At 40.0% G+C, this 27,322-nt stretch overlaps 1 protein-coding gene across 9 annotated transcripts in view; it reads right to left on the bottom strand.

Annotated features, from left to right (window-relative positions):
* Positions 1-27,322, bottom strand: part of ELAVL4 (ELAV like RNA binding protein 4) — an 80,895-nt gene that overhangs the window by 37,900 nt on the left and 15,673 nt on the right. Inside the window, exons 1-2 of one of the 9 annotated variants that reach the window (XM_039711690.1) lie at positions 26,494-26,556; positions 4,306-4,546 (exon numbers count right to left, since the gene is read on the bottom strand). In XM_039711690.1, the coding sequence (XP_039567624.1) occupies positions 4,306-4,546; positions 26,494-26,541 (289 nt within the window). In that variant the 5' untranslated portion in view covers positions 26,542-26,556. Of the gene's footprint in view, positions 1-4,305; positions 4,547-6,456; positions 6,665-22,177; positions 22,205-22,256; positions 22,433-22,650; positions 22,936-23,430; positions 23,704-24,030; positions 24,074-26,058; positions 26,176-26,493; positions 26,557-27,322 lie in introns of those variants that run through there. The other 8 variants (XM_039711689.1, XM_039711695.1, XM_039711693.1 and 5 more) reach the window with 8 other exon arrangements.

Genomic DNA, 27,322 nt, shown 5'->3' with positions numbered 1-27,322 from the left:
ATTGCAAATTCAAAAAAGAACCATTAAAAACCCCAAAAACAACAGTTATATTCTGGATAGAGGAACAATGAAGTTCCTGATTATACATGCAAAGAACATCAAATTGTACCACACACTAGAATTATGCAAACCCTGCCATAACTTAAAGGATGCACAGAAATCTTGTATCAATAAATATTCTGCTTTGCAGTGTTCCTGGATGATCTGAAGATGCGAAAGATTTGCAAGCCAAAGATTTTTGGATACCAATCATCTAAAGATTCAAAGAGGGAAGTTCTGGGTAAGTTACAGAGAAACAAAAAAAAAAAAAAAGGAAAAATAGCTACCAAATGAATTAAAGAATTAGTAACAAACATCCCCTTCTCCCAACACACAAACTATGTCAACAAGGACAACTCAGAGGGCCAGCAGCACTTACAGTGTCTGACAGACACTATACTGACTGGATCTTTTGTTTGAAAACACAGCACAAAACAAGTTCAGCGTTTCTTCTCTGAAAATTCCCATGAATTCAAGCCCTCTCCCTCAAGCGATGAAGATATTTGTCACTGGTTTTCTTCAGACAAAATAAGAAATAAAGAGCATCTGCAACACTCTCTAACTTAGCATTTCTGGTTAGTGCTGAGCCTCACTCACATCCATCTGAAGCCATAGGTTTCCTCCCTGAAGTCACCTCCTCTCATCTAATGCTGTTCTAAAATGTTTATGCCACTTAGCTGGGTTTTTTTTAACCTAAGTTCCTTCTCATTTTTTGAGCGCAGCTGATTAAACCTGAACAACTGGGTTGTTGGACGAAATATGCTGTAGCTATGAAATGGTACAGCAGGGACCAGTTTCACTGTTAATTTAAAATGCTAGAATTAATTAGGTAGTGTAAATGAAGAATTTAATAAGCACACTTTACAACCACAAGTTCTGCTTTTATTAAACACCCCTGCCAAATGAAGGCAACTATCTTCAGTCTGTTTTATCTTGTCTCATTCCCTTAAAATCTCTGCAGTGGAAAAAAAAAAACCCAAACCATTTTTGCTATTGCAACCCCTCCCCCATAATTAAAATGTATGTCTGACTTCCATCTCCTCTCTCAAGTCATTAGCATCTTTAAAAAATGCTACTGTATATCCTGCCTGTTCTGAGAAGCTACCAAACAAAACCCAAGTTTACGATTTTGGTTTTGAATACCAAATTAAAGGCTGTCTTAGAAGCTGTCATTCCTATTCAACTCAGTACGGTGTACTACCAAATTAGCATAGTTTTTTAGTAAAGGAATATGCTTGTTTTAACATGTGCCTTTCCAAAGCGAGGGGGCAACTTCATCAACCAATTTTATTAAAAACTCCTACTACTGTTCTAAGACTGCAAAAAGACTTGGAGCAGATGACTATTCCTGTCATTGTTTAACTAAATTTAAAATTAATATAAGAGCTCAGGTAATGAATTTTATTGGAGAGACCCAGTATGTTTAAAAAGACTTTATATATCTTTTAACTCCTTGAAAAAAACATTTCAGAAGACTCAACATTATTCCCCCCCCAAAAAAATTTTGCAGCTCTTTGACAAGGCAAATAGAATCTTTTACATGAACCAATTCAATGCTACCTAGCTTCAGAAATACATTTGAGATTTTCTATACAACGGTTTTGCCAGGATAACTATTTAATCATGATTTGGTTTACGACCTTTTCTTTCTTTCTTGAAGCAAGCTCTCTCTACAGCTTTTTATTCTGACTTTTTTTGATTTGCCTGATAATTCAGCCCAGCAAGAAGGAAGCAAACTTACAATATATGAAGACCAACCAGACTTTTAACAGAAAGAACAGTACATTTGTTTTAAGGCATAACAAAATAGAGCATGCTTAGCTCAGATTTATTAAAGCCACAAAATTTTTAACAGAAACAACAAAAAATCCAAAAGCGGGCAAAATCTAAACTATTTCACATCTTCACTGCTTCAGCAATAGCTTACGAATTCACTGGGGTTTTTTTTGCAATTTCACTGCCAGAAAAAAATAAAAAAACAGTTCTATTGATTTTTAATAAGGAAAAAGCAAAGAACCCCTGAAAAGCCAGTCATTCCTCTTGCAGCCTGGCATACCTCCACCCCACCCCACCCAAAAAAACAGTCCAGGGGCCTAATGAAGAACATGCTTACATGATGATCCAGAAAGATGAGCTGGGCATGACCTCAGTGCATTTCCATTTTGTTACTCTCCACGTTCTAAGAACCTTAAAAACATGAACTGCTTCTGGCAGAGGACTGCATTTGATTTACTAACTCTGAATTCAACGTGAGGAATGAATATGCATCCTCAAATTCAGTAATGTTGCACAATGCCTTGATAACAGGCCTGAAAACCTTGGCAGATGAAATTCTGTTTTCAAAACCAGGACAGATAATTTGGAGAACTATTTTTTTTTTGCAAATACGGCTCTTTTGTATTTGTATCACCTCTTAAAACAACACGTAGGGGTGATGTCCTCAAGGCATCTGTGCAAGTTTTTTTAAAAGAATGATTCCTTTAAAGTATTTTAGTGATCAAAGATTTATGCACTTTGTATGGAAAGAAAAAGCATAGGCAAAAGAACTACCCAAGAATATGTCAGAAGATCATATAGCAAATTTCTCATATCTTCAAACAGAAAGACAAAAGACTGGAGATGGAATGAAACAATAAGAATACTGTTCCTTGCTGATGAAGTCACGGCTCTCTGTCCAAAGACAACCTATGCCCTATGAAAACAACACTGATATCTTAAGTCTTGAAAATATATTGTAAGAGCATCATCACACATTTGAGTGATTAAGTAGCAAAAGTGCATGAAACAAGATGAAGATTGAAGCTAGGCACCCTAGACTCCTGTAGATGGTTTCACTTCTGCCTGAAATAACTCAACTAACCTGCAGTTAAATTTTTCAGATTATTTTCAGCCTAGAAGAAAAACAAAGGCCTGTAGAAAAAAACCAAAGTAAATAAAAGTCAATTCCATTTTTCAATCTTCTTTTCAGAACACCCGAAGCTCTGGCCAAATCAGAAGATTTATTGCAATAGATACATCATGGTCAATGTGCTAAAGAAAGCTCTGCTGGACTACACTTGTGAGGACTCAAGCTGCCCTGCAGCTACTGCCATTTGTTATGTGCCTTGTGCTCAACCAGAGCATTGCTGTGTGTCGGGAAGTAAACAAAAAAGAAGCATTGCATGCTGAAAAGCACTAAGCAGATCATGCTAAACGCTGCCAATACAATGGCTGCCAGGATGTTACAGAAGCAGGTATGAAGATTTGCATTTTAATTCCTCATCTTCCCATGGTGCCTCTTCCCACAGAGCACACACCCAAGTTGCCAGGAGAGGCTCTGAGGGGAGCTGACTCCTTTTTTGGAACCCTTTCTCTCCCAAGGCTGCTGCTCTCTGTGCTAAACATAACAGCACTGGTGATGCACTGAACAGCAGTGAAATTTCAGCTGCTCCCACCTACAGTGCGAGTAGACACACAACCTAGAAAACTAACCTATAAAGCAAGCTATAAAAGCTGATTGTTCATCCCATCTTGTGCACCAGTGGATTCCTGGCAGCAGCAGCAGGGATGTGGATTAGGCCAGGTGCATCTGCACCCATCCACACCTCCTCCAGTGACAGTGCAGACCTGTCCTTGTTGAGGCAGCATCTGCCATGGGAGGCTTTTACTCTGAAGGCACCTACCAATGGGTGCTGCTTCATATGAAAAAGGATCTCTTCAAACTAAAATGTTTTTGGGGACAAGAGTTAATTATGTACAGATGTCTGAATGAAATCCAGAGAAGCAAGTCTCAACTATAGCCCACCGCTGTTCCAGAACACCACGGTCAATAAGCTCTGATGAACATGCAGAACCACCTCACTTCAGTGTTCTTAAATAGGCAGAAATTTAACGAGGGTTTGGTGAAGCTCAAATGGCAGAGTCAGAATTAGGAACCATCAGTTGGCTCAAGCTATTCAGATAAGTCCATTTTAAAATAAAATGGGAATGAACAGGAAAGAAAAGCCACAGTCTAAGCTCTCCTGCAAGAAGCTGCACAGTGTGTAACACACAGGCAGACTGGCAGTGTTCAGACGTGTCCCCAGATCTGTAGAGGCTGAGAGACAAGGGGCTTCTCAGCTGCTCTAGATCCAGCGCGCAGCACTGAAAACAAAAGGCTTGCCCCTGAAGTTAAGCATCTGCTGCATTCCCTGCGTTAGCACTTGCAATACAAAAGCAGCAAGATTCTGCTGACCCCTAACACAAGCTGACCCTGACCAGGCAAAACCCACAACGCAAAGCGCTTACCTGTGATTTTGTCTCTCACGAGCTTGCAGGATTCGATTTCACCAATGCTCCCGAAGAGACTCCTGAACTCCTCCTGGGTCATGTTCTGGGGTAAATAGTTGACTATGAGGTTGGTTTTGCTGTCATCTGTAGCAGCCCCTGTCTGCATGGGGGAAGGGCAGTTTCTACTGTTGCTGGAGGGTCCATTGGTTGTATTGGAAGTAGGGCCATTCGACACCTGAGGCTCCATGGTGCTAATTATCTATAGGAAAATAAGAGAAAAGGGAAAAAAACCACCCTTAAGTTTCATAGATACAATAGCTATTTTTAAAGATACTCACAAACGAATGAGTAGGTAGCATTCATGGCCAATTTAGATACTTCAACAAAAAAACCCGGCTTGATTCCTCTGTTATTGTTGCAAAGTAGGTCATGCTAGTCTTTGGCTGTGAGCATATACTAAGATGCAGTTAAAAAAAACCTTTTTTTGTTAATGCGAAGCTGATTTCTGCTTTCATCACGCAGCCATTTTCACAAATGTAAATTTAAACCACATAAATTTAATTATAATTTAAGGTAATAATCATAATTAAAATTATAGTTCCATTAAATCAGATGAAGTAAGTGTATGGCTCTATATGAAAAGGTAAAATATTTTACCTATTTAATAACTGTATCACAGAGTGCAATGACAACAACATTAACCAGGCACAGTCAATCTGCACCGTGTCATCACTCAGCTTGCCTTCAATTAATAAACCTGGTGTCCCAAGACATACCATTGACTGGTTCCAGAGGTGACCTATATTCTCCACCTATATTTTCCACTAACGAACTGACACCTCTTTAAATAATAAAGCCCTGGATTTTCAATCTTCACAGATACAAAGGTCTTCAGATATTGACTAGAATCAAAAAGGTTTAATCAAAGAAAGGCTTATCAGGCACAGGTGAAGGCTGCAATTATAACAAGCACATCTATCTTGAAACACAGATCTCCAGTTTTCACGGGAGAGACTTAAATAGACCTTTCCAAAAAACGACAAGTAAGAATCCAGCTTAGCAAAGTGTGTTGCAGGACAGTAGCCCCATTGTCACTAGTGCCACCCATCACGTGAGCAAGGCTGTCTGCATGTTTATCTGCAGAACACAAGTTTTCATCCCACAACTGCACAGGCAGACAAAGGAAGCAGAAAAACCTGGGTACTTCGAGCTTTTTCTACATAATTTGCCTCTGCTGTGGGTTCTAGCCCAACTTCACTGTCCCCAATGCTGCCAAAGGAAGGGACAGCTTATCCTCAATTCTCGAAAAATTAAAGCAACACAAATGGTGGCTTTTCCTGCCTGCTGCAAGGTTCGGAATGTGCAGCTTCACTGGAATTAAAGATCATCTCTCACATGGGCTCAGCTTCCTTCCACCAGAGAGTCAGTGATGCAAACTGCCGCTCCAGGCAGGAGATTCCACTGCCCAGGGACAGTGACAAACACGGGAGAACAGAGGGCTAAGGCACCACACACTCTGAACCTGGTATTCCGCCGATCCTGTAATTATTATAATTACTCAAGACTTAATTTGCTTTCTTTTTTAAATCCAGGGAGGTATATATTGTGACAAATTAGGCTGGTAATTCAGGAGGATGGGGACACATACCCCCCCCAAAAAAGGGTGTCTATTCTAAAATTAACTGCAGTAGGGTGGCTCAGAGTCTAAATAGGTTATATTCTGGTCATGTTTTTTTTTTTTTAATTGAAATGCATCAGTGTTAGTTTAATGCCTCATTTGGGAAATAACCCTCTTTTTTATCAATGGAAATAAGTTTTGAATTACCATTATTTTTATTATCAAGCCCAGGAATAGCTACTTGGTTTAACAGCTTTTAAATAAAAAGAAGCCTTGCCACATTGTGCTTAACAGAAATGCCTTAAAACCACACAGCAGAATCATTTTGAAAATAAACTGCACAAAAATAGTCACTTCTTGAAAGACATGGGCACATCCAAACCAGAATCCCCCTGCCAATTTTACCAGCCACGTGGCACCAAGTACTGCTGGCATCCTTGGCCAAGCTGTGCCAGCCCCACACGCTCTTCCTTCAAGAATCCCCCTTCTACCCGGCATCGGCCATACTTCCTTCCCTTCTCCAAGCTAATTCCATCCATGTATTTACTCACACGTACTACTTAAACGCTTCAGATGCTGCTAAATCTGTTTAGCTCGGGATTCCAGCTGGAAGATCATCCTTTGATCTCCGCACTTCCGCGACCCCACGGCTCTGAGCTCCGCCACCAGCTGCTGCGGGGCCGCGGTTCGCACCCCAAGGCGGCCGCGCTCCAGCTCAGCACAGCCTTGCTCCTACGGGCTGCATCCGCAGCCACCCGACTGAAATTTGGGGGAAAAAATCCCAGTTGCGACGCTAAGGCACAGCCAGGGGATGAGTGAAGCAGCTGACATGGTTAACGGCAGCTTCCCGCGCGCTGTTACATCACTGGACCATATTCTTCCCAATGTAAAACCCCACAAGATAAGCTGCAGTTTTAGGGACTGATCCTGCCCCTCTGGAGCCGGCAGGGATACCACACCTCTGGTTTCAGTTTCAGCACAAGCAGGACTTCAGCACAACACACCGAGCAAGGTGCATCACCTATTATTAGCAACAGACTCAAAAGCTATCTATAGTTCCCGGCGGTAGACAATAACCCTGGATCTTTTAAAATCTGTGAAAGAAAACAAAATTCCTAACTGCTTGGTGTCCTACTTAGGCATTTTGCAAATGCTTTTTAGTTAAATTTTCAGCATTCATACTTTCCCCACCAAGCAAAGGAACAGAATTCAACCCAAGACATTTAACACATTCAGAACATTAAGAGTAAGCTGCTCGGTAAAAATCTGTTCCTGAACAAGTACATTTCCTCTTATACTTCAAAGTATCTTGGCATAAACTGATTTTGCACCAGGTGCCAGGTTTTCTTCCCAGTTACTCTCAACTCCAATTAGGTTTTCCTGACTTTTTAATAGTAGAACAGAAAACCAAGGCACTTATTTGCCCTTCAAATTATTGCGAAGTCATAGGCTACTGAAAATCCATTTGCTATATACGTATTAAAAAGACAATTCTTCAACATTTCTCTCTATCCATTATCAAAAAGCATTTCTGATAAAGGACTTCAGTTTTGTTTTTTTTTACTGCATAATTTTAAGTCTCCATTTACAGAGTGATTTCTGTGCAAAAGCAATTCTGTAGCAGAGCTTGCATTCGAAGCTCTCACAGGCACAAAGGAATAACACTTTAGGTGTGCATACTGACTCCTACCATGAGTAGAAACTTACATTATTAATGGAAACCAAAAGGTAAGCCTTGGCTCGCCTTCCCCCACACATTTGGTCCTGTCCCCGACATGCCTGAAGCTCAAACCCCGGGCAGAGTTCAGTGTGCATGCACTGGGATGTTTATTGTCAAGCACTGTTTTTAATATTAAGTAGCTGTTGATTCCACATCAGTCAGCACATTACGTAACAGGGATATTATTTATTCAAATAGATTTCAACATGACAGTTGCTGTATGTTTTCTTCTCCTCTACCCACAACACTAAGATTTAAATTTTTAATTCAATGCCTGTATCACAATATGAATATTTTTAAAATCAATAGTCCAGTTTCCAGGGCACACAGTTAACTTACTGCGTTTTAATTACAGGTAATAACTTTTTTAAATACAGAAGAGTATTGGGCTGCAATTAAATTCTACAAAAATATCAAAGAAAGCTCTAAATCTGCCTAACTCATCAAGGGTTTATCTGGATATAGGCAAAACAAACCTTGAAAATTCGAGAGTGACTTAACATCTATGTTAATTTTTTAAAAACAAAATATACTGTTATCCCTAAAACTATTCTTAAACCTCCATAAGCAAGTAAATTTAGCAATATCTGTACTCTTTTTGTAGACCTTTTCTGACCCAATTTAGGCAGCTACTACCGGTCCTGAAATATTACAGTGCAAATGTCATGTGTGATGACATTCACATGCTACTGGTATAAAGAGACATTTTATTTTTTTGGGGGCAATACCTTGCCAAACTCTCAATACTGCAATATGATACTCTCTATACAGGGTAATAGCATCTTTGAGGAATAAACTGCAGTTATTGCTAATAGACATTTGATCATTTAGCCACCAATAATCTGAATGTTCTAATGCTGACAAATACTATCTGTGATAAAAAAATCAGTGTTGAAATTCTAAGTCACATGTTTCAAATTGTACATGTATTTCATCAGACTGCTGCTTTAAAAAAAAATGACCATTTCCTGGTGTACTACTTTTCTCACTATGGTACTGTATCAGCAAAGTATGAGGTATTTTAGTTTGACAGATTTCACAAATAAATGCTTTGGGGAAGACAACATAAGCTTTGCCAGTGTTTTACAAAACACTGCTTACCAAAAGGCTTGGTATAAACCTCTCCCACAGAGTATCTGCCACAAATACCCATTAGAGCTACTCCTACATCACTAATGTTTCAGAAATACTTCCATCTCATCTCCATTGTTTTTTCAATTAATTCAACTAATTTCAATTTATTCCTGCTAAATATTAGCTCCAACAATAATGCAAAAAATACCTGTATGTATAAACAGAACTATTACAATTACCAACTATTCCAAGCTGGAGTAACTGACACTAATCTTCACTTATTACAGTAAATGTGTGACATCCATCTACCATTACAAAGCACAGTTAATGAATCATTTGGAAAACTACCCACAGACTAAGACAGCCTTATCTCCCTATTGCATGCATAAGCAATAGCCAATGGCTTGGTAAATGTAAATATACATTTTTTATATTTACAAAATTTGTTCTCAGCAGTTTAAAAGAGTGTCTGCATGTTGAATTGAGGCTGCCACATATGTACAAGGAAAGGAGCTGGCATTCAGCAAATAATCAGCACCCATTCCTGATACCTGAATTATGTGTACCCCACTGACCATAGTCCACAATAAACAGAAACTAATTTGGTATGTAAAAAAAAAAATCACAATTAAGAATCTTAAGAATAACTTATTTACAAGCACTAAAGAGGCACTCTAAACATATCTCAAACTATCTTCTCCTAAAATCAAAGTCTGAAAAAAAACCCTAAACCCCCCAAAAAATTCATGCAGACATATCCATTTTGAGGACTCAGAAGTCAAAAAAGTTAGCTATGAATAATGAACTGTTCACAGCACCTAAATGCCAAGAAAAAAGATCATGGCAAATTACACCTCATGAAGAATTCATGAGGTCTAATTTTATATTATTTCTAAGTGTTCATTAATGAACAAACTCAGAACATTCCCCCATAAAAAAGAGTTTAGATAAATAATGCAAAGCTCTTACTTTATCTAAAAAAGCTCTTTAATTAGCATTGCAAGTTGTTTGCTTTTACAAGTGAAAACAAATGGTGCCATGGCAGAGGTCCCACAGCCATCTCGTGAAAAACGATGACAAAAGAAGAAACAAACAAAACCTCTCAAAGAAAATAAATGTAGATTCACAAAGGTTTCCCTCAAACAAAGAGGAACAGGCTTTAACTCCCTGCATATCTGCTCTTTTGAATGGAAGTCAGCACAGTACAAGTCTGTTCCCCTAGAACTTTTCTGCAGGTGAGAAAAACCCCATTGACAGGGGCTGCCTGACCTGCCCATCCACAGCCTTGCCATCTGCTGAGCCATGAATAGCCATGCCAAAGCCAGGAGGTTGTTCCACAGGCATGGAGCAGAACACACAAACACATCCAGGTCCCTCAGCCCAGGAACCCCACCCCAGTTTAAAATGCACCAAGATGCTAATTGCTCCATGGGGATTTAGCACATTTTTGCAGAGTCAGGCACTGGATCACAGAATGTTCAGGACACATCATGCCACCTTCCCATCAGAGTGTTAAAGGAAAAGAACAAAGTGATTTTACCCTTCTTTGGTTCAAAACCACAACTGCAGTCAGAGCAAGAAGCAGGTGCACCTGGACCACACGTGGGCTTCTTCCTAAAGTGACCTCAGGAGCAGCAAACAATGCTCTGTGTACAGCTCCAGCACAGATTCTCTTAACTGTAACAACTGTCAAATTTCACTGTCAATTACATTTTTATTAAAGCTTACGTACTGCACAACTAGACTTTGCTATTATTTACCTAATAAATACATCATGAACATGAAATAAAGGAGGAAAATGAAGCTTTTTAGTCTATCTGCCTGGAGGCAAATCCAATACCCCAGAAACAAATCATTATCTAACCCTCTGTATTTTGACATGTTCCCCACTCACACACACTTCTACATGCTACATCTTTACCTTCCTTGGAGTAAAAGTCACATTTAATATTTTAAATATAGAAATAGCTCAAAGTCTCAGCTCAGAAAACTGGCAATCCCTGGCTCTCATGGCACAGATATAGCTGTCTTAACTTGCTTTCAGAGTGTACTGCATTCACGCTGAAATGGTGTTCAAACATTTTCAGCAAATTCACATTTATGGGTGCCACAATAATTGTACAGAGCACAAAAATGATCCAAATGGAGAAGACAATAAATGTGTTCATTTTAAGATGCAAGGCTCAGTTCAAATAAAGGAGAAAATTATTTTCTTTAATAGCTAAATTTATCCTGAACCAGTCCATCATAGGCTTTTGCATGAATATGCTAAACCAAAATATTCTGTCCCCAGTCTGCAGTGAAATGAATGCAAAGTTTATTGGTAATATTACTTGTTATCACAGCAGTGCCTGAAGGACATGACCCACGGCAGCACCAAGTTGTGCTGTATAAATGGGCAGTAAGGCAGGGACTGCTGCTCTACCAACACAGTGACAAAAAGCAGGCAAAACCTGTTACTTTTTATTCCAGATTTCACAGAAGTCAAATAAAAAAAGTCAAACCAGATGAAAGTATCTAGGCAAACTGCTGAAGTTACACAGGAAGCTGTGACAGCCCTGTAATGCATCACCCTACCCTCAAACTTGGCCCGCTGAGACGGTACAACTCCTAACAACCTTATCAAAAAGAAAACCAGTACAATAATGATGCACCAAACTGCAGTTTTTTTGAGAGTTTCAGAGAAAGATCTTCTGTCCCCACAAAGTATGGGCTCTACAGTTTAGCATTTGATTTTAAGGGCAAAAGGGAATGAGTACGGAGCAAAAAGCAGACACCAAAGTAAGGTGCAACTATTTCAACGTCAATAGCTGCTAGTTGAGCAGTAGGGGAACACACTCCTGGAACTACACACCCAATAACTACACTAAAGATAGGAACAAAGGCACCATATCACATACTTTGCATAATCTCTTAGTCTTCCTGCAGGTACTCTGGGGGTAAGAAATTGGAGGAGGAGAACTACAATTATCATTCATACAGCTCAGCACTCTGCAAAGCTCAGAGGAAACACACAGGACTGGGGAGCAGGTGCACAGACAAGCACTCCATGCACAGCAGTTTCTGGGAAGCGTGGCACATTTGTAAGGACAACGTTTGTCCAGAAGCAGAATATAGTTATATTAGGTCTGGGTTGTGTATTACCTCAGCTCACAAAATGTGAAATGCTTTATGAACTTCTACTGAGCTTTACTTTCCAGCTTCTTTGCCTCTTGCAAAGATTCTCAAATAACTACGCCTGTTGGAAACCTCAGAGGTATTTGGCTCTTCAGTGTTCTCCCAGTATCTTACTGAAATCTACAGCAACAGCACTTGGGAGATGTTCAGGAAGAAAGTAGTATAATAGGTGATGGGCACAGAAGTTTCCTTCTGTGCCTGGATCAGGGTTGTTCTTTTCATTAAGACAAATTGACTTTTGGAATGCCAGCCACATATCCCCTACTTTATTTAGAATGGTTTCACCAGAGTTTATCATAATTTCTACCATTAAACACAATTCATACATGAAGAGAAGGGAAAACACAGCCTTGATTTCACAGCATTCAAACACCACTCTGAAGCACAGCTTTGGACAAAGCCATCACTGAAAACACCGTGAAAGGAAAACAGATGTGTCCTGTCTATTAGATGGACCCAAGCAGCTCAGGTTAAAAATCCTTCCAACCACTTGGATCCCACAGACTGCAACAGAGGCTGGTGGCAGGGATGTGTCCTACTTCTGTCCTGGGACACGGCCATCAATGGCTCCTGCCCACCCGCATCTCCGGGGGTCACCCGCCGCCTCTGCTCAAAGGTCTGCACTATTTTTGGACTGAAATAAAGACAACACGGTCAGGCTTTCAGTTCTGAAGGAACATCTATTTCTTCTTCAATCACACTTCTGCTTCTGCCAAATTCATACCAGGCAACCCTGTGCCTGAAATTTTACAAGGGCTTTATTTTAGTAATTTCATCATTCCAGATTGCTTCTTATTCCCTCCTGTCTTTTCACTGAGGCTACTACTTGCTCTCTCAAGATGTCCACGAAGGCTAAAGGAATGCAAAAAAAATCAAGTCTCAGCAAAAAGAGCTCTTTGATTGACACTCCTAGCCAAAATTTCATGAAACCATCTTCTTTCTCCATGGGCTGCAGAGTTCAGTAGATACCAGAAAGGCAAGAAGTTTCCCAGTGACTGCATTGTCCCTCTTGAAAAAAAAGATACTGTGACTAACAGAAACCATATTTGAAATCTGTGTTCACAGGGTGATAAAATAGATATACCACCAAAAACATGAAGTACATGAGTAAAACTCTGAAAGACTGAAAAGGTTCTCTCAAAAGCCTACATATTAGACAGTAAGAACACGGTAGAGATCAACATTTAAGACAGATTCTCAGTCTAAAGGACATGCAGCCTAAAAATACACTGAAATGAAAGCAAAGGAAATTGACAGTCTTTTTATATTTCTGGTTACTTTCTGAATTGTATTTTTAGCTCAGTTTTGCTTCCTAATCACTACTTACTTGTTTGGTTTACTGACTCTATTACTGAGTTATATATTGCTAATCTGAAGCTGAATTCTATTACTGACTTGGGAATATGTATGTAGCACTGTGTACTGACGCACAGATTCCCACGGGGACGTACATGTTCATGAAAGAAGCAGACAGCTGCAAGTCTTCAGCTGCTGTAGACCTGTCACAATTCCACTTTATGTTTTTTTCCCTTTAAGAAAATAAGCTAGAATTATCAGCAGCCTGAGAGCTTAGTCAGTGAAACCTGTGTTACGAGCCATACTGAAACCTAGAAACATCTACTTACCAGAAGGCAAAGCAAAGCAAGGACAGTGCAGGCTCTCCGTGAAGCCTAGGAACATCCAACCCCCCACTGCTGTTATTTCTACTGAAGTTCTAGAAACAAAAAGCTACAATTTTCAGAAGCCCTAAAGCAATTTAATATTCATTAAAGTTCACTGCAATAGGATTGCAGCTCCTAAACCATCAGCTCTTCTGAAAATGTTGCCCATATATTTTTCATGCACAGCCAGGCTAATATTAGGCAGGAATGGATGGCTTAGTGAAACACACGACCCAACCAAGATGTTTTAAGGCTCTGTCCTCAACAGGATGTTAATGAAGACACACTGCTAAATGCAATTAGGAAACACTAATCAACATGTGTACATCTCAACTGCTGGCAACAGCATCTCTATGGATACTGCAGCTTGCAGGTCTAACAGACAGACCCCAAAATAGAAACTATGATGTTCAGCTAAGTCCTATCTCCATCATTAGAAATGTTTGCCTGCTGCAAGTTATCAGTATTTCTCTAAAAATTTAACCAGATTAATAATAATAAATTTACATCTTTTCCACAATTCACGTGCTAGTCTACAGCTCTGTATCAAACTAACATTGCTTACAGAAATAACCTTCTCATAAAACATAAGCATTCTTACTTCTGTAACATACCTATGGTAGACAAAGTTACAATGATTTACTGAAAATAACATGCATCACCATCTTGAAGATAGCAGATAATAGGAACTGTAAATTTGAGATGCTTCTAGGAGCAAAATAATCAGAAATCACCTTTGAGTAAACAGTGGTAGCTGTTTACTCTGATGGTCTCACAAAACTACCTATAAAATGGCTTAAATGAGCAGAAGTTTTCAAGTACTGCATGGGATAAATATCTGAGTAATGCTTAAAATCAAACAATCATGCATGAAAGCATATACGTGCTAAGCTCAAAGACATTATTAGAGATTAGGAATATATTATTCATCAATAAAGGACAAAATATCAAGTACATGTCTGTCATAGCTCAAGCTAACAGATCTTTATGTTCTATCCTAGACAAACTATTAATCTCTGTACTACAAAAGAAAAACATGCCATGGGCCAAACCAAACACCTTCCTTAGTAAATGTAAATTAACAAACATACCCTGAATAGCAAAAAATTAAAATGTACCAAAAAATATACCAAAAAAATTAAAATGTACCAAAACTCCTCTTAAAAAGGTGAGCAGATCTTACAGGTAACAGTCCCCTGGTTCAAGCAATTCTGCTCAAGCACCCAATGGGAGCCCTGCCAAGCTCAGTCCCTGCTCAGGTGCTTGGGGACAGCGGGGAGCACAGACCACCCCAGCTGTCCTGACTCCAAGCCCCACAAATGACATTTCACTTAGATGTCAAAAGGCAACTGAAAATACAACATCCACTATAAGGATCAGCAGGTGGAAATGTCTTAAGAGCCTAAACACACACGAACTAATGCTTGTTGTATTAAAAAAGTCAAACAAACCAAGTTACTGGTCTTTATTGGCTATGCTTTCCTTACAACACACAGTGGCCACAGGCAGGCGCTTTAAACCTGGAGCTGGCTCCACTTCCATCCATTTCACCTCAAATAGGCTGGTGATAGAAGTGACACTGCCACTATTAAAACTACTACATCACCTAAGCACCTCGGCCATGGAGGCACTCAGCCCAAGTGTCCTAGTCCAGCCTGGTGCTGAAATGCCGGAGGAGAATATGTGGCTCCCCCAGCAGCCACATCAGCTACGTATGGCTGCCAAGCTCCTTGATCACCACAAAGAACATCACACAAATAATATTCACTTTTGCACTTAGCAAAGACTAACGATGGAAATTAAACTCAATTTCTATCTGAGCATTTACATTTGCGAACACTTCTTTCAGTAGTTGGGTGATGACAAGCACAGACAATAAAAAAAGGATTCTAAAAATATACTACTCTTTTTCCCTGGATTAGTATGTCTACAGTTAAATATAAACTGTGCTCTATAAATTATCAAACACAATGTCAAATTCTGAAGTGCTCTCCGGAATCTCTCACAGAGCACACGAAATACAGAATGATAATTCTGTCCTGGCCCAGTTAGGCTAAAGAACAATATGCTACTGTGCTGGATCACGGAGTAAGTTCCTATCAATGGCCACACTAAAAATGGCCACAGCCACCACCGTAGCTGCACACTGAATTTTTCAGGACCCTCCGCATCAAGCAAAGAGTTTAATTCCCTGAACAGCTGCTCTCACAGGAAGGGAATCGACAGCAACATTGTCACAGTATAGCTGGCACAGGCATATTAGGAAGAATTTCCAGCATTCATGCTTTCTGCTAAAAATCAACTTCCCCCTACTCATCCACTGCCAGTAACTTCATTTGGAACAAAGCTATATTAGAACTATTTTTATTTAAGAAGCATTTATTTACATACATTATTACTTCTACGGAGTCGTGACTGTGCCTTCTGCTTTACAGAAATAACATCTTTGCCCACAAGATCTTTTGTACATAGTAAAGGAAAAAGTCACCGACCACCATTAAAAGATTAAGAAGGACCAACCGAAGATTAATACAAGTACTGCAATTAACAGTCACATTTATAAACCCTTCAAGCAGGCAGAAAAGCCAAATACCCCAAATATCTCTGATCCCCAAAGCAGAAAGTGTTAACACTCCATCACAGTGTAGTGACTTAAATATGGGTTATTTCATGCCGTTGAGTCATGAATTTCACATTATCTAACATTAAACTGCTGCTGACTACAGGCGTCTATGTATCAGCTGAAGGGGACTGAAAAAAGGCCTGGCCTCCCCTCCAGATTAGCATTCAACTCTTTGAAAAGGTTTGTTAGTATTTTGCCCATGTATTTTTTTATGATCCTCTCTAATCAGAACTACCAGAACCAGGTTGACTTCCACACACACCAAGCACTTCATAGACATAAAGAGTCTTAATTAATCCATATATTAAACAAAAAAAAATCTCAATGTCAAACCTTCCAATGAAGCTCAGTCTACCAATAATAATTCTCAAACTCGCAAATATCAGTTTTGCTGTTAAGAACAGTAGGGAAACAAGGACTTCTGGAAACCGTCCTGACCAGCAGTAGCAGAGATTCCATGTCCCTGCTGGTCAATTAGACATAACATTACAAGAGCGGGCACTTCTCCTTCATTTATAAACTGTGAGTAAATTGTTGCCTTTGCTAGTTTTCTAGAATGCAATCATGACAGATTCTTAAAAGGAAGAAAAGCAAGAGGGACATGCATCCTTCATCCCTCATGTCTCTACAAAGGCTTTTCAACAGCACTCAGCCTGGGAGAAAACACTTGGAAGTGCTCAGGAAACCACTCAGCCTCTCCAAAGGGGAGTGCATGCAACTACAGGCCAACAGGTAGGACCGGGGCACAGTTACCTGCTCCAGCAGCAACCTTTAGGGGTCTCTACATGGAGATCAGGTGGGACCTTCTCACCGAGCGTCCCTCAGGAAGCGAAAACCCGGGGAAGCGGTTTGGGTTTCCTCGCGCGGCTCGGCGAGCGCCGCCAGGTGCGCGGCGGAGCGGCTGGATCTGAAGGACGGGCGCTACTGGAAGGGCTCCAGTGGCGCTGCTGCCCTCTGCCAACACCAACATCACTTACGTGGGCACAGACGCGTTACGTGAGGAACCTTCTCGAAGCACTGCAAACGAGAGCCACCTCCCATAGTCACGGGCGTCTGCTTTGAAACAAACACACGTTATCGCGCCACCTTCAGCTCCAAGGGTTCCCAATGCTCCAAAGCCACCAAATGTCACTGCCCTGATGCCGAAAAATGCTGGCGCATGTCTCCAGACTGGGAAAACTACCAGCAGCAACGTATACGGAATTTTATAGCAATTAGAGAAGTTTGATTTTAAAAGAATAAAATAAATGAAAGCTTATTTTTCCCCCAGAATTCAAGGACGAATAATTTCCCATCACAACAGCATTGCTGACGCAACTGCGCGTGCCTTAGCAACGAAGGCGTACTACAGAATTTTCTATACATCATGCCTCTAAATAATGTCAAAGCCAGGTTTCTATCTTACACCGTGCAACTACATCTCATTTCCAGAGAGGACACACAAAGGTTTAGCTAGCCTTCATTTTAATTATTTTGTTAATATTCTGTCTTTTCTCCCCATTTTACAATTCCTAACTGGTTCTCAGCATTTCCTGACTTGTACACGTTTTCTTAGCCATTGAGGTGAAAGTCCTCATGTAAGACACTGTCAAGGGTAGAACAATAGGTAAGACAGCCTCTCCACTTCCTCCCTACTTTTTGGGGCTCTAAAGAAGCAATAATGCATCAGGAGCTATATTAGCACACACATATTTTCACTACAGAAAATAAAGCTCAACCTAACATTGCTGAGCTAATTCTTAACGAATTCATGCAAGCAATGTAAACACTACAAATAAGACAATGTTAGGCAGTACCAAGAATTAACTGCATCCTTATTATAATCTCATCTGAGAGTATGTAATTTCTAACACTGATGTTCCAATGCTATTGCAAACTCTGAATATTTAAATGAGTAAACAACAAACAAAAGGTCTCATCTTCAGTGCCCCAAGCTATCATCCAAAACTAGTTATAATTAAAGGTGTGAACAACGGAGTAACAAACCTGCAAAGTCAAGGTTCTGAGAAATTAATGGGCATCACACCACTGCACCAGTTCAAATTTATCACTCATTATCTCCCCGACTAGCACAGTGCTGTTTCACATATTAGTGCCTCCTTCTTTCCTCCAAGCCTTTCCTGCCTTTTCTAGATGGCTAATTTTATACAATTACTGCCTCTGACACATTGAGACCTTTTCTCCCCCCCTTCTTCTTGCTGTAAAGCTAGTGACCTACAAAAGCCCCTTGCACCTAAAATATTCCAGTATTAAAAAAAAGTAAAGACTGATCATTTGAGTGGAAAAGCAAGCAAGCAGTCTCTAAGTATCTGTTTGTCCAACATCTTCCCTTTACATGATCTCAAATGGTTAAATGTACCCAAAGACTAAGGCGAGGTACAGGTACCCTTTAAACATGTTTTATTAGGATTTAATATATCAATCATACTTGTTGAATTGCAACACTGCCCTCTTCACAAAGTTCCTTAGAAAATCAAAAATGTGTCTTCTTTTAAAGTTGCTCCAAGTCCTACACCGCTGGTAACTGGACATTTACAGAAACAATTGGGAAGTGTTACATTACACAAACACCCTTCCCCTCTTCATCCAAATCCCAGCGTTTTCCTTAACATCCATTCAAAAGGGAAGATACACACGCACAAACACACACACTCATACATGCGCATCTCTTCCTCCACCCTACACAGAAAGGGGGAGAGCAAGAGAAGAGGAGCACGAGGGGGAGGGGTGACTTTCCATCACAGATTAGTGAATTTTGCAAAATCTAGCCTATCCCTTACAGAGGTACCATACATTGTAACATCACCTCACTTGCAGGAAAACTGTTTGTGCCCACTTCTCCCCAAAACCCCAATGACATTGAAAAAATACTGCATTGCAGTATTTGCCAGTGCATCGGAGTGTATCCAGTTAGCTGTCCCACAGACAAACAAATGTACATTTTAATGCATCCAGGCATGTAAATGAGGTGTCCAGAGGACACAGACTGCCAAAACGGACAAGTGGATTTGTCAAGTTATCTGCATCTCTCTCACCATAATATTCTCTGCCACTGTCCACTTCTTGCCTGGGCTGTTTGCTGAAATGATTTTCAAAGTTCAAGCTCCCAAAGAAGACACCAAATTCCCCTGCTAGAATATGGGATGCAATCATACCTTGTTTCTTTTGAAAAACTTCAGGGTGTAGACTGGCTCTAGGTTATGTACCAACAGTATGACAATTACTCACAGAAAATAACCTGCATTTAATTAGTACACTCCCAGCATACCAAGTAGGAAGGCTGAGGAAAAAAACCACATTCCCTGTAAGTTAGAAGATATTATTTTAAAAAAATTAATCCATTAAATATATGTAAGATTAATGCAACTAAATTTTCTTTCACTAGAGTCACAATATTTAACAGGACCAAATAAAGATGATGAAGACTATTTCAAACCCATTCAAATAGGATTTTTAAGTATACCCCTTCCAGCTCATTGTAACCATCCTTTGTCACAACAGCTCGGGCTCACTTTGAGAGAGCTCAAAAAGGTAAAATTAATAAAGAGGAAGAAAGCAAAGGAGGCAACCAAGCCAGTCACTAGTGGAGAGGCATCCCTGTATCTAACATGGGAACTTGATTAGCAGAGTACATGAGGACAGGATTTTAAACTGATGGCTGGTATTCACATTGCATCAATATCCAATTGTAAGATAGCCTCCTTTCTGACTACTACACCAAGACAACAGTTTTTAAAAAAAGAAAAATGTCATATCTAAGGACAGCTACATTTTCTGTATCTTTTTGTCTCAACAGAAAGGTTTTACATTTCCATCATTTAGTATTGCTAGCAATCTTAATTCTATTTCACTAACTTAATAGCTGTTTTTCTATAGGAAGATTTACAATGCAACCTTTTACATGCGGAAAGAAAATGTCACTATGTACATGCAGGCTGTATTCATTAATATAATGTTAAAACAAAGAAAAGAGGAAGATCAGGGCAGGAACACGTGCACCGTAAAACAAGGATTTCATTATTTTTAAATCTTTGTAGAAACACGAAATTGAACAGAAAATGAAAATGTAACTACTAGCTGATGACTCTTAAAACAAACAATGCAGCTGTGTATAATAAAAGGCACCCTTATTTATTGTCATGACTAAGTTAACAGATTTAGAACACAGTATCTCTGTTTTGGACAGAAGAAAAATTATTTTACTCTCACGTACAACTACAATGCATGTCAGAATGCATCTCTGCACATGCACAGACTGCAAAATACGGAATTTTACACACGCACACACCCCCTCAAGATTTTTTTTTCTCCCCCTCTACATTGTAAAGCAGCGCAGTTTTCAGAGGGCCATTCAATCACTTTTTCACAGAAAGGACTGCAGCAGAAGCAATACTTAAAGCAAATTAAAAACATTATTTAATTTTTTTATTCCTATTTCAACCAAGCACTACTATCCCTGCTTGAATTCGCATTCAAAGTAACCCTGCATCAGAGAAAGGAATAAAGTAAAAATATCTGCAAATCCGAAGACAGAAAGAAAGGCGTGTTCTATATTCTTGCTTTGCTTCTTATGCCTCCTGATGTGTGATAGATGAACATTTTCTGGGCAACCACATTTTTATATCTTTTACGCTACCGTCTATCACTTACTAGTCTACTACGCTTTTTTAACACTTCTAGCACCACCAGCTATTTCCCATTATTGTTTGCCACTACAATTAAGAGACCATCACAATTAACAAAATAGTCAGCCGTGGTTTAAAAAGTAGAGCTGCCACAAGAAGCCTGATACTCGAAGTGGATATTGCTCCAGCAGATATAGAACAGACTGTGGCTAAAGGTGGGGCCGGAGACGAAGAGAAGAATAATTTCAGTATTTTTGTAAATTCCTCTCAGTGCCTAAACCCTAAAATATGGTGAACTCCCCTGAACTGATTATTCTGCCATATAACCATCTGATTTCGTAAAAATACCAATATCACTTAACACAAAATCACTGCTTAGGGTAAATTCATTCTACCTACTGTTCTCATAGGGACATTTGCTGGAAAATTCTAAGAAATGATTTGCAGAAGCTATCAGCTGTGGGAGTTCACTATTATACCTCTGTCAACTTCATTCAATATAATTTACATTTTTTTTTATACTGCCTCACAGGATTCCTTGCAATTTTTTGCACGTACAATTTCACAGCAGGGAGGGGGAAGGAAAAAAAAAAAGATAACCCTCTTTTGCAAAGGAGAAAGAACAGATGCTTAAAACCAGATTTCTAGAAATCACTGTAAGCCTGAGCCAGAAATGTAATTAACACCTATTTATAAAGAATAATTAAAGTTGTGACTGCCACAAAGAAGAGCAGAGATAATCGAGGTAGCCCCTGCTTCTTTTTTTTTTTTTTAGGTTTTTTTTTACACTGTTTGCAGTATTCCCACATGATTGCCACCTGCTCCCCCACTCAGCTTCCCCTATGCTCGTTTCCCCGGCAACCTTTCATTGGCTTTTCCTCCCAGCTATCGCTTTCAGTTCGGCTGCTCAGTCTAATCTTATTTGTTTTACACCCATCAAAACAAGCAGCTAGACAAAGACAATCCTGTAAGAATGGGAAAAGACCGTCGCTTTGTTTCCCCGGTTATAATAAATATCCGCGGCAAAAGTCTGCAAAACGTTAAAAGAGGGGGAAGGGGGGGTCCCCGCGCCCCCCCATCCCGGGGCTGGCAGGAGGGCCGGGTATTGTGCCCCAGCCCCCACCCGGGTCGCCCCGCTCGGCGCAGCCCCGGTGCCCGCAGTTGTGTGCCTGATCATGCCATTTTGCACAATCTGTAAGGAAAAGCACAAAAGAGGGGACGAGATGAGCACGTCCGGGCTCCTCCGCCAGGAGAATACGGGCTAAAAATAGAAATACTATTTTTCACATAAATGGCTTTGACTTCTCCCGGCATTTAAAAAAGCACAAAACAACGCGGCTCTCCCCCACCCCCCCCAACCCCAGCCCCCACCCCGACACAAAAAAAACACACCCTTGCTTCCATCCATCCATGCATCCATCCACCCATCCATCCATCCTCGACAGCACCGGCTCCATGGGAAACGCGATACCTGGATTTTTAGAGGCGATTATTAGGTTTGTATTTAAGGCTGGTGTAATAGGAAGGGAGATGCAAAGGCATCATCGGCCGCCCGCTCCGCCAGGCACACGCGGTACCATGACACCGTGACTGTCAGCAGAGACCATCCGCGCTCAACTGAAACGCGGCGTTCAATGGAAACGCTGTGGAGTGCCATCGCAGCTAGGCACGGTAAATGGATGTACAGATACATATGCACACACACAGGCAGACATATCCCACCGAAAAAAAAAAAAAAAGAAAATAAACAAGGCTCTCTAATTTTATTTTATGACTCACGATCCGCCGCCCTGAACAAAAGAAATTCGCGAGGCACACGAGAAACGAGACAAAACCCCACGAGCAGGCTCTCCCCGTTCACTTACCATTTTCAAGCCATTCCACTCCATCTGTGATCACAAAGATGGACCCTTACAGCCCCTCACAGAGTCAAAAGCAAAAAGAGCGTTATGTAAAAGCTGACATTCCTTCTTACAGCGCTGCTGCCCAACGATGCAACAAAATCGACATATACTAGGCACTGCAACACATACAAGCCTCCTCCTCTTTTTATGAGGTCACGACAGGAAACTCTTTGAAATACAATATGCAGCATTTACTGAAGCTCATATAAATCACCCTCTTTTAAAATTACCATACCTATTGCGCAGTCCACCAAAAACAAAATTACCAATCTCGAGGCTTTTTTTTTTAAACATTCCCCCCCACCCCCCAAAGGATTTTGCTCTGCATTTGTATCTCCAAAATGTCAATGTGGAAATTAACTCTCCCCCACCCTTAAAAAAAAAAGCCTCTTTTTCCTTTTGCATTTCAGTTAGCCACATACCAGCCTTGCATTACAAATGAGCTTCTCTCTTTATTCTGAGAGAAATCGCAATTACCTTAAAATGACAAAGTACATCCTTTATTAAAGGATACGCAGACATTAAATATGAAAGAGAGAGAGCGAGAGAGAGGGGGAAAAGAGAAAGGGAGGGGGGGAAAAGGGAGAGATCATGTACAAACAGATCAGTAGCAGAAAACTAAATTCATGGGAAAACACAGACTGAGAATGATGCAGATTCGGGGAAAACCTGTATGTTAGCTTCTATATCTACCTCTATATAAACCCGCTACGATCAGATTTTAAAACTACTAATACCTACCATAACCATTCTTAATGGCAAATATTGGGTGTCTTGAAAGGCTTCAACTCTTCTAACGGTTTTGCTACGGTTTCAGGGAATTATTTTATTATTATTATTCTCTTTTTTTTTTTGAAGAGCCACAAAGCACACTGCTAGACGTTTGTGCGGCGAGAAATTATTATCGATAATAAAAAAATAATAATAGCGGCAGCGATAATAATAATAATAAATAATAATAATAATAGCTAAGTATATTATCTCGTTGTCTCAGTGTGGTGGTGGTGGTGGTGCTGCGGCGGGAGGGCGGGGAGGGGGGAGGGAGGGAGGGTGTGTGTGGTGCGTGTGGGGGGGGAGGCGTTGCGACATCAGGTGCTATTGAAATTAGCCGCTGCCAGATTGACAATGTTAATGATGCGGTGACCTCTACAACAACAGAGACCAGATTTCTGAACTGCTGCTTGTGTCTAGTAATTAAGGCCCGGTTGAAGAAACAACACGCAGCCCCGTATTTTTTTTTTTAAATTTTTTTTCTTTTTTTTTTTTTGGTTCCCCCTGTTCCCACCCCTGGGCCCGGCGGTGCCGTACCTCGGCCATGCTCCAGTGCCTACATCTCCTTACCTCCTGCGCGCCCCGCTCCCAGGTCCGGCGTATTTTAACCACCTTATCTTTTTCGACAGTTGCTTTCCGGAGAAATGCATATTTAATGATCTGCCTCTAGGCTTAAAGGCACAACAAAAGCACTTTGACGTGCATTTAAAGCTGCATTTATTTTCAGGTACTATTGATTTTAATAATCAACCCATCTCTCCTTCCTTCCGCCCGGTGAGGTTTTTTAAAATACGTATTTTTAAAGGAGTGGATTTGATGTTGCTGCCACTTGACAATGTCTAAGGCACAGCAGACACCTCTTTATCGGGTGCTCCCCCCGAACGACAGTAGTATTTCAGAATTATTTTGCCACCTCGCTTCATTATTCTTCAGCTCGACAGGAAATAAAACAACAGTGAACTTTGGGCATTTAAAAGAATTTTCTTTTCCAGCCTTAGAGAAACGTGCTTAACTTAACAATGCACACTCATTAATCCTCCGCTCGCTGCCACTGACAAACTAACAAAACTTCACTTCCAAACAGCAATATTTTACCCCCTTCCGACCACGGCAAGTTTTGTAAGAATTCTCACAAGTTCGGAAGCCATTCATTTCTTTCTCTTTACTTGAGAGGTATTTTCCTAAAGCATGTTCTGTACTAAGTAACAAGGCATAGCACTCTGTAATTACAACAAACCTTGAATTTACGTTTATCTCAACTAAAGCAACCAAGTGTTACTGTATTAATACACATAGGATCGTTTAGCTTTACTGTCCACAGATTCATTTCAACAACTAAATACTTAAAAAAAATTCAGTATCATTGCAAGCGTTTTTAAATGTAAGAGCTGAAAACCGAGAAAGCTAGGATGGGCCACATTATAAGCTCACTTAGCTCTTTCCTAGAGAAAGAAAACCTGACTATAAACCACCAAAACCATTTTAAAAACACATAAATCAAATTATTGTTCTACAAGTTTCATCTTCTAAAAAGTATAAATATTCCCTCCACACTGCTAAGCTGGGGACTGACATTCAGTACATTTTAAATTTCTTTAAACCATAGACACGCTCAAACACACACAGAGACTAAACACACCAATAAAACATATGAAATGTAGTAAAGCTCATAAAATCCAGCTATACACAAACCAAGCAAGGAGAAAAATCACATTTAAAAAACATCATAGAATCTATTCGTGGAATGAGCCCTGAATTCAATTAAAATATGAACAATGTGAAAGGCTGCAGAGGATTTCTCTCACCACGCATCTCTCTGAGCACATTTGTAGCTTAGTAAAAACTAGCATAGATTAAACTAGCCTGTAAGATACATTTCCTAACTCAGATTTAGGTGACCCATCACACTGAACACACAGACATCAAAATGCTACAACAGCTAGTACATTACCACAGATTCTTGTGCAAACATACATCAAATATTAAACTTAGATCTGTAATGCATATTTTTTACTTAAGGTTTCTTCAGGGGTTAATAACACCAGAGAAGGCATCCAGAAATTATTTTTAAGTCTTTTCAACTTCAGCCTACTTTGTTACTATAAATTCGTTATGCATATCAAGATTCAGCCATTTTTCTGAAACAATAATCGCACGCTGCTCCTCTCAAAAATTAGCTAATCTTATCCATCTATAAATCCAGGTACTCTGCACACTGACCGCTTTCCCAAAAAGCACCCCACACACGCAGCCTTTCCGAGAAACACTAGAACAAATGCTCAAACATCCTCAGAGGCCTCTCTCTGGAAAGACAAAGGCAGAATCCTATTGTTGAAAAAGTCAACCTTATTCTCGTGTTTCCAATAGTACCATTTATCTTTCGGGGAAAGGGACTGACCACCGCATCACGGTGGTGACATTTGTAAAGCATCAGATTCTCTAAACAGTCTCTCCAGCATCAGCCAGCAAGCCCCTGAGCAAAGCATATTTTTAGTGCAATCTTCCATCCCCACAAAAAGAAACTTGTCTTAAACAGCTAATCCAATATCAAAATGAAATCACAGGGTTGTTTCCCAGCCCCCCCCTCCCTCTCCTTACCATAAATGAGCAGTTTCTTGACTCATTAATGACAGTTTCCCTTAAAAGAAGTGATCTCATATCACTGAGCCCCTCTCCACCACGCATACATCCCAAAGGTTGCGGGTATCTTAGCATCAGTAGCCGCTAGCAAGCTCTCTCATACAGAGCCCAGATGGACTATACCAGAAGCCAATTCAGCGTTAATAACTACCTACTCTGTGCAGTTTAGAAGCCTTACGTGGCATAATGTCCTAGGCAACAGCAGCCGATTGAAACCGCAAATAAAAGACAACCCAATTCTCCAAAAGCATCAAAAGGAAAAAAATAATAAATTGAAGAATGATTCTTTAAAGAAAAAATCTCTTACTTGCATAAGATTAAACTGAATCCTTCACCAACATATGAAAAAGGAGAAAAAACAGATGCTGCCCAGAAAAAGTGACAAAATATTACCTCATTATTTAACAAAGCAGCATTAAGCGTCCTGCTGATTTCAAACATCTTGCCACAGATTTTGGTTAAGAGAAACAGAAAGAATCCTTTGCAAGCCCTCTGTCTGCAAAGGGTTCTTCAATTTTCTTGCGCACAACAGAATAGTCAATATGTTATTTCCCTAGAGTTCGCACATTAAAACATCTAGTCAGTGAGCTGAATTTTCCCCTTATCACACTGTAGACTCCTGTTATATGTACTGCTCTCTTTGCAAGATTAGCCTGCCCCAAACATGGCTGTTGTTTAAACTATTCTTTAAAGTAACAGTTCACTCCATAACCACCAGGTGGGCAGTGTACACAGATCCAAGTAACCATCTTAAAGATTTTTCTTGGAATAGCTGCTGGTTGTGATATACAACGTAAATCCCCCCTACACTTATCAAGCAGGAGGAAAAAAAATTGTCACTGTTTTATGCCCTTTCCTCCCCAGCAGCAAGCCCATGAACAAAACCCTAACATCACTTAGCTGTTAACACAGATTTTTTTTTTTTTTTAAAGGGACCTTAAAATTTATACAGGAGCTTTTAATTCAGCAAAAGTGATAAAATCCAATCAGTTTTGAGAACAAAGTATTAATTAAAAGGGAAAGCACACCCAACTAACTGGTTTGTACTACAGAAGAACAAAAACCAGGATTATGTTCACAAGAGGGCTCTTTCATGGAAAGACAAAATTCAGCATGTAAATACTTCTGCTAGAAAATATAAACTGTACCTTCAAGAAAATTGAAGACAACTTGATAAGATACTGCTATGACTTACTGTAGCTTAAATTCATTTATGAAACCA

This window comes from Passer montanus, unplaced genomic scaffold (genome assembly GCF_014805655.1).
Source record: "Passer montanus isolate IOZ18808 unplaced genomic scaffold, ASM1480565v1 scaffold25, whole genome shotgun sequence".
NCBI classification, from domain to species: Eukaryota; Metazoa; Chordata; class Aves; order Passeriformes; family Passeridae; genus Passer; species Passer montanus.
Note: the sequence above shows the minus strand (reverse complement) of the source record. Positions and strands in the feature narration are given on the sequence as shown.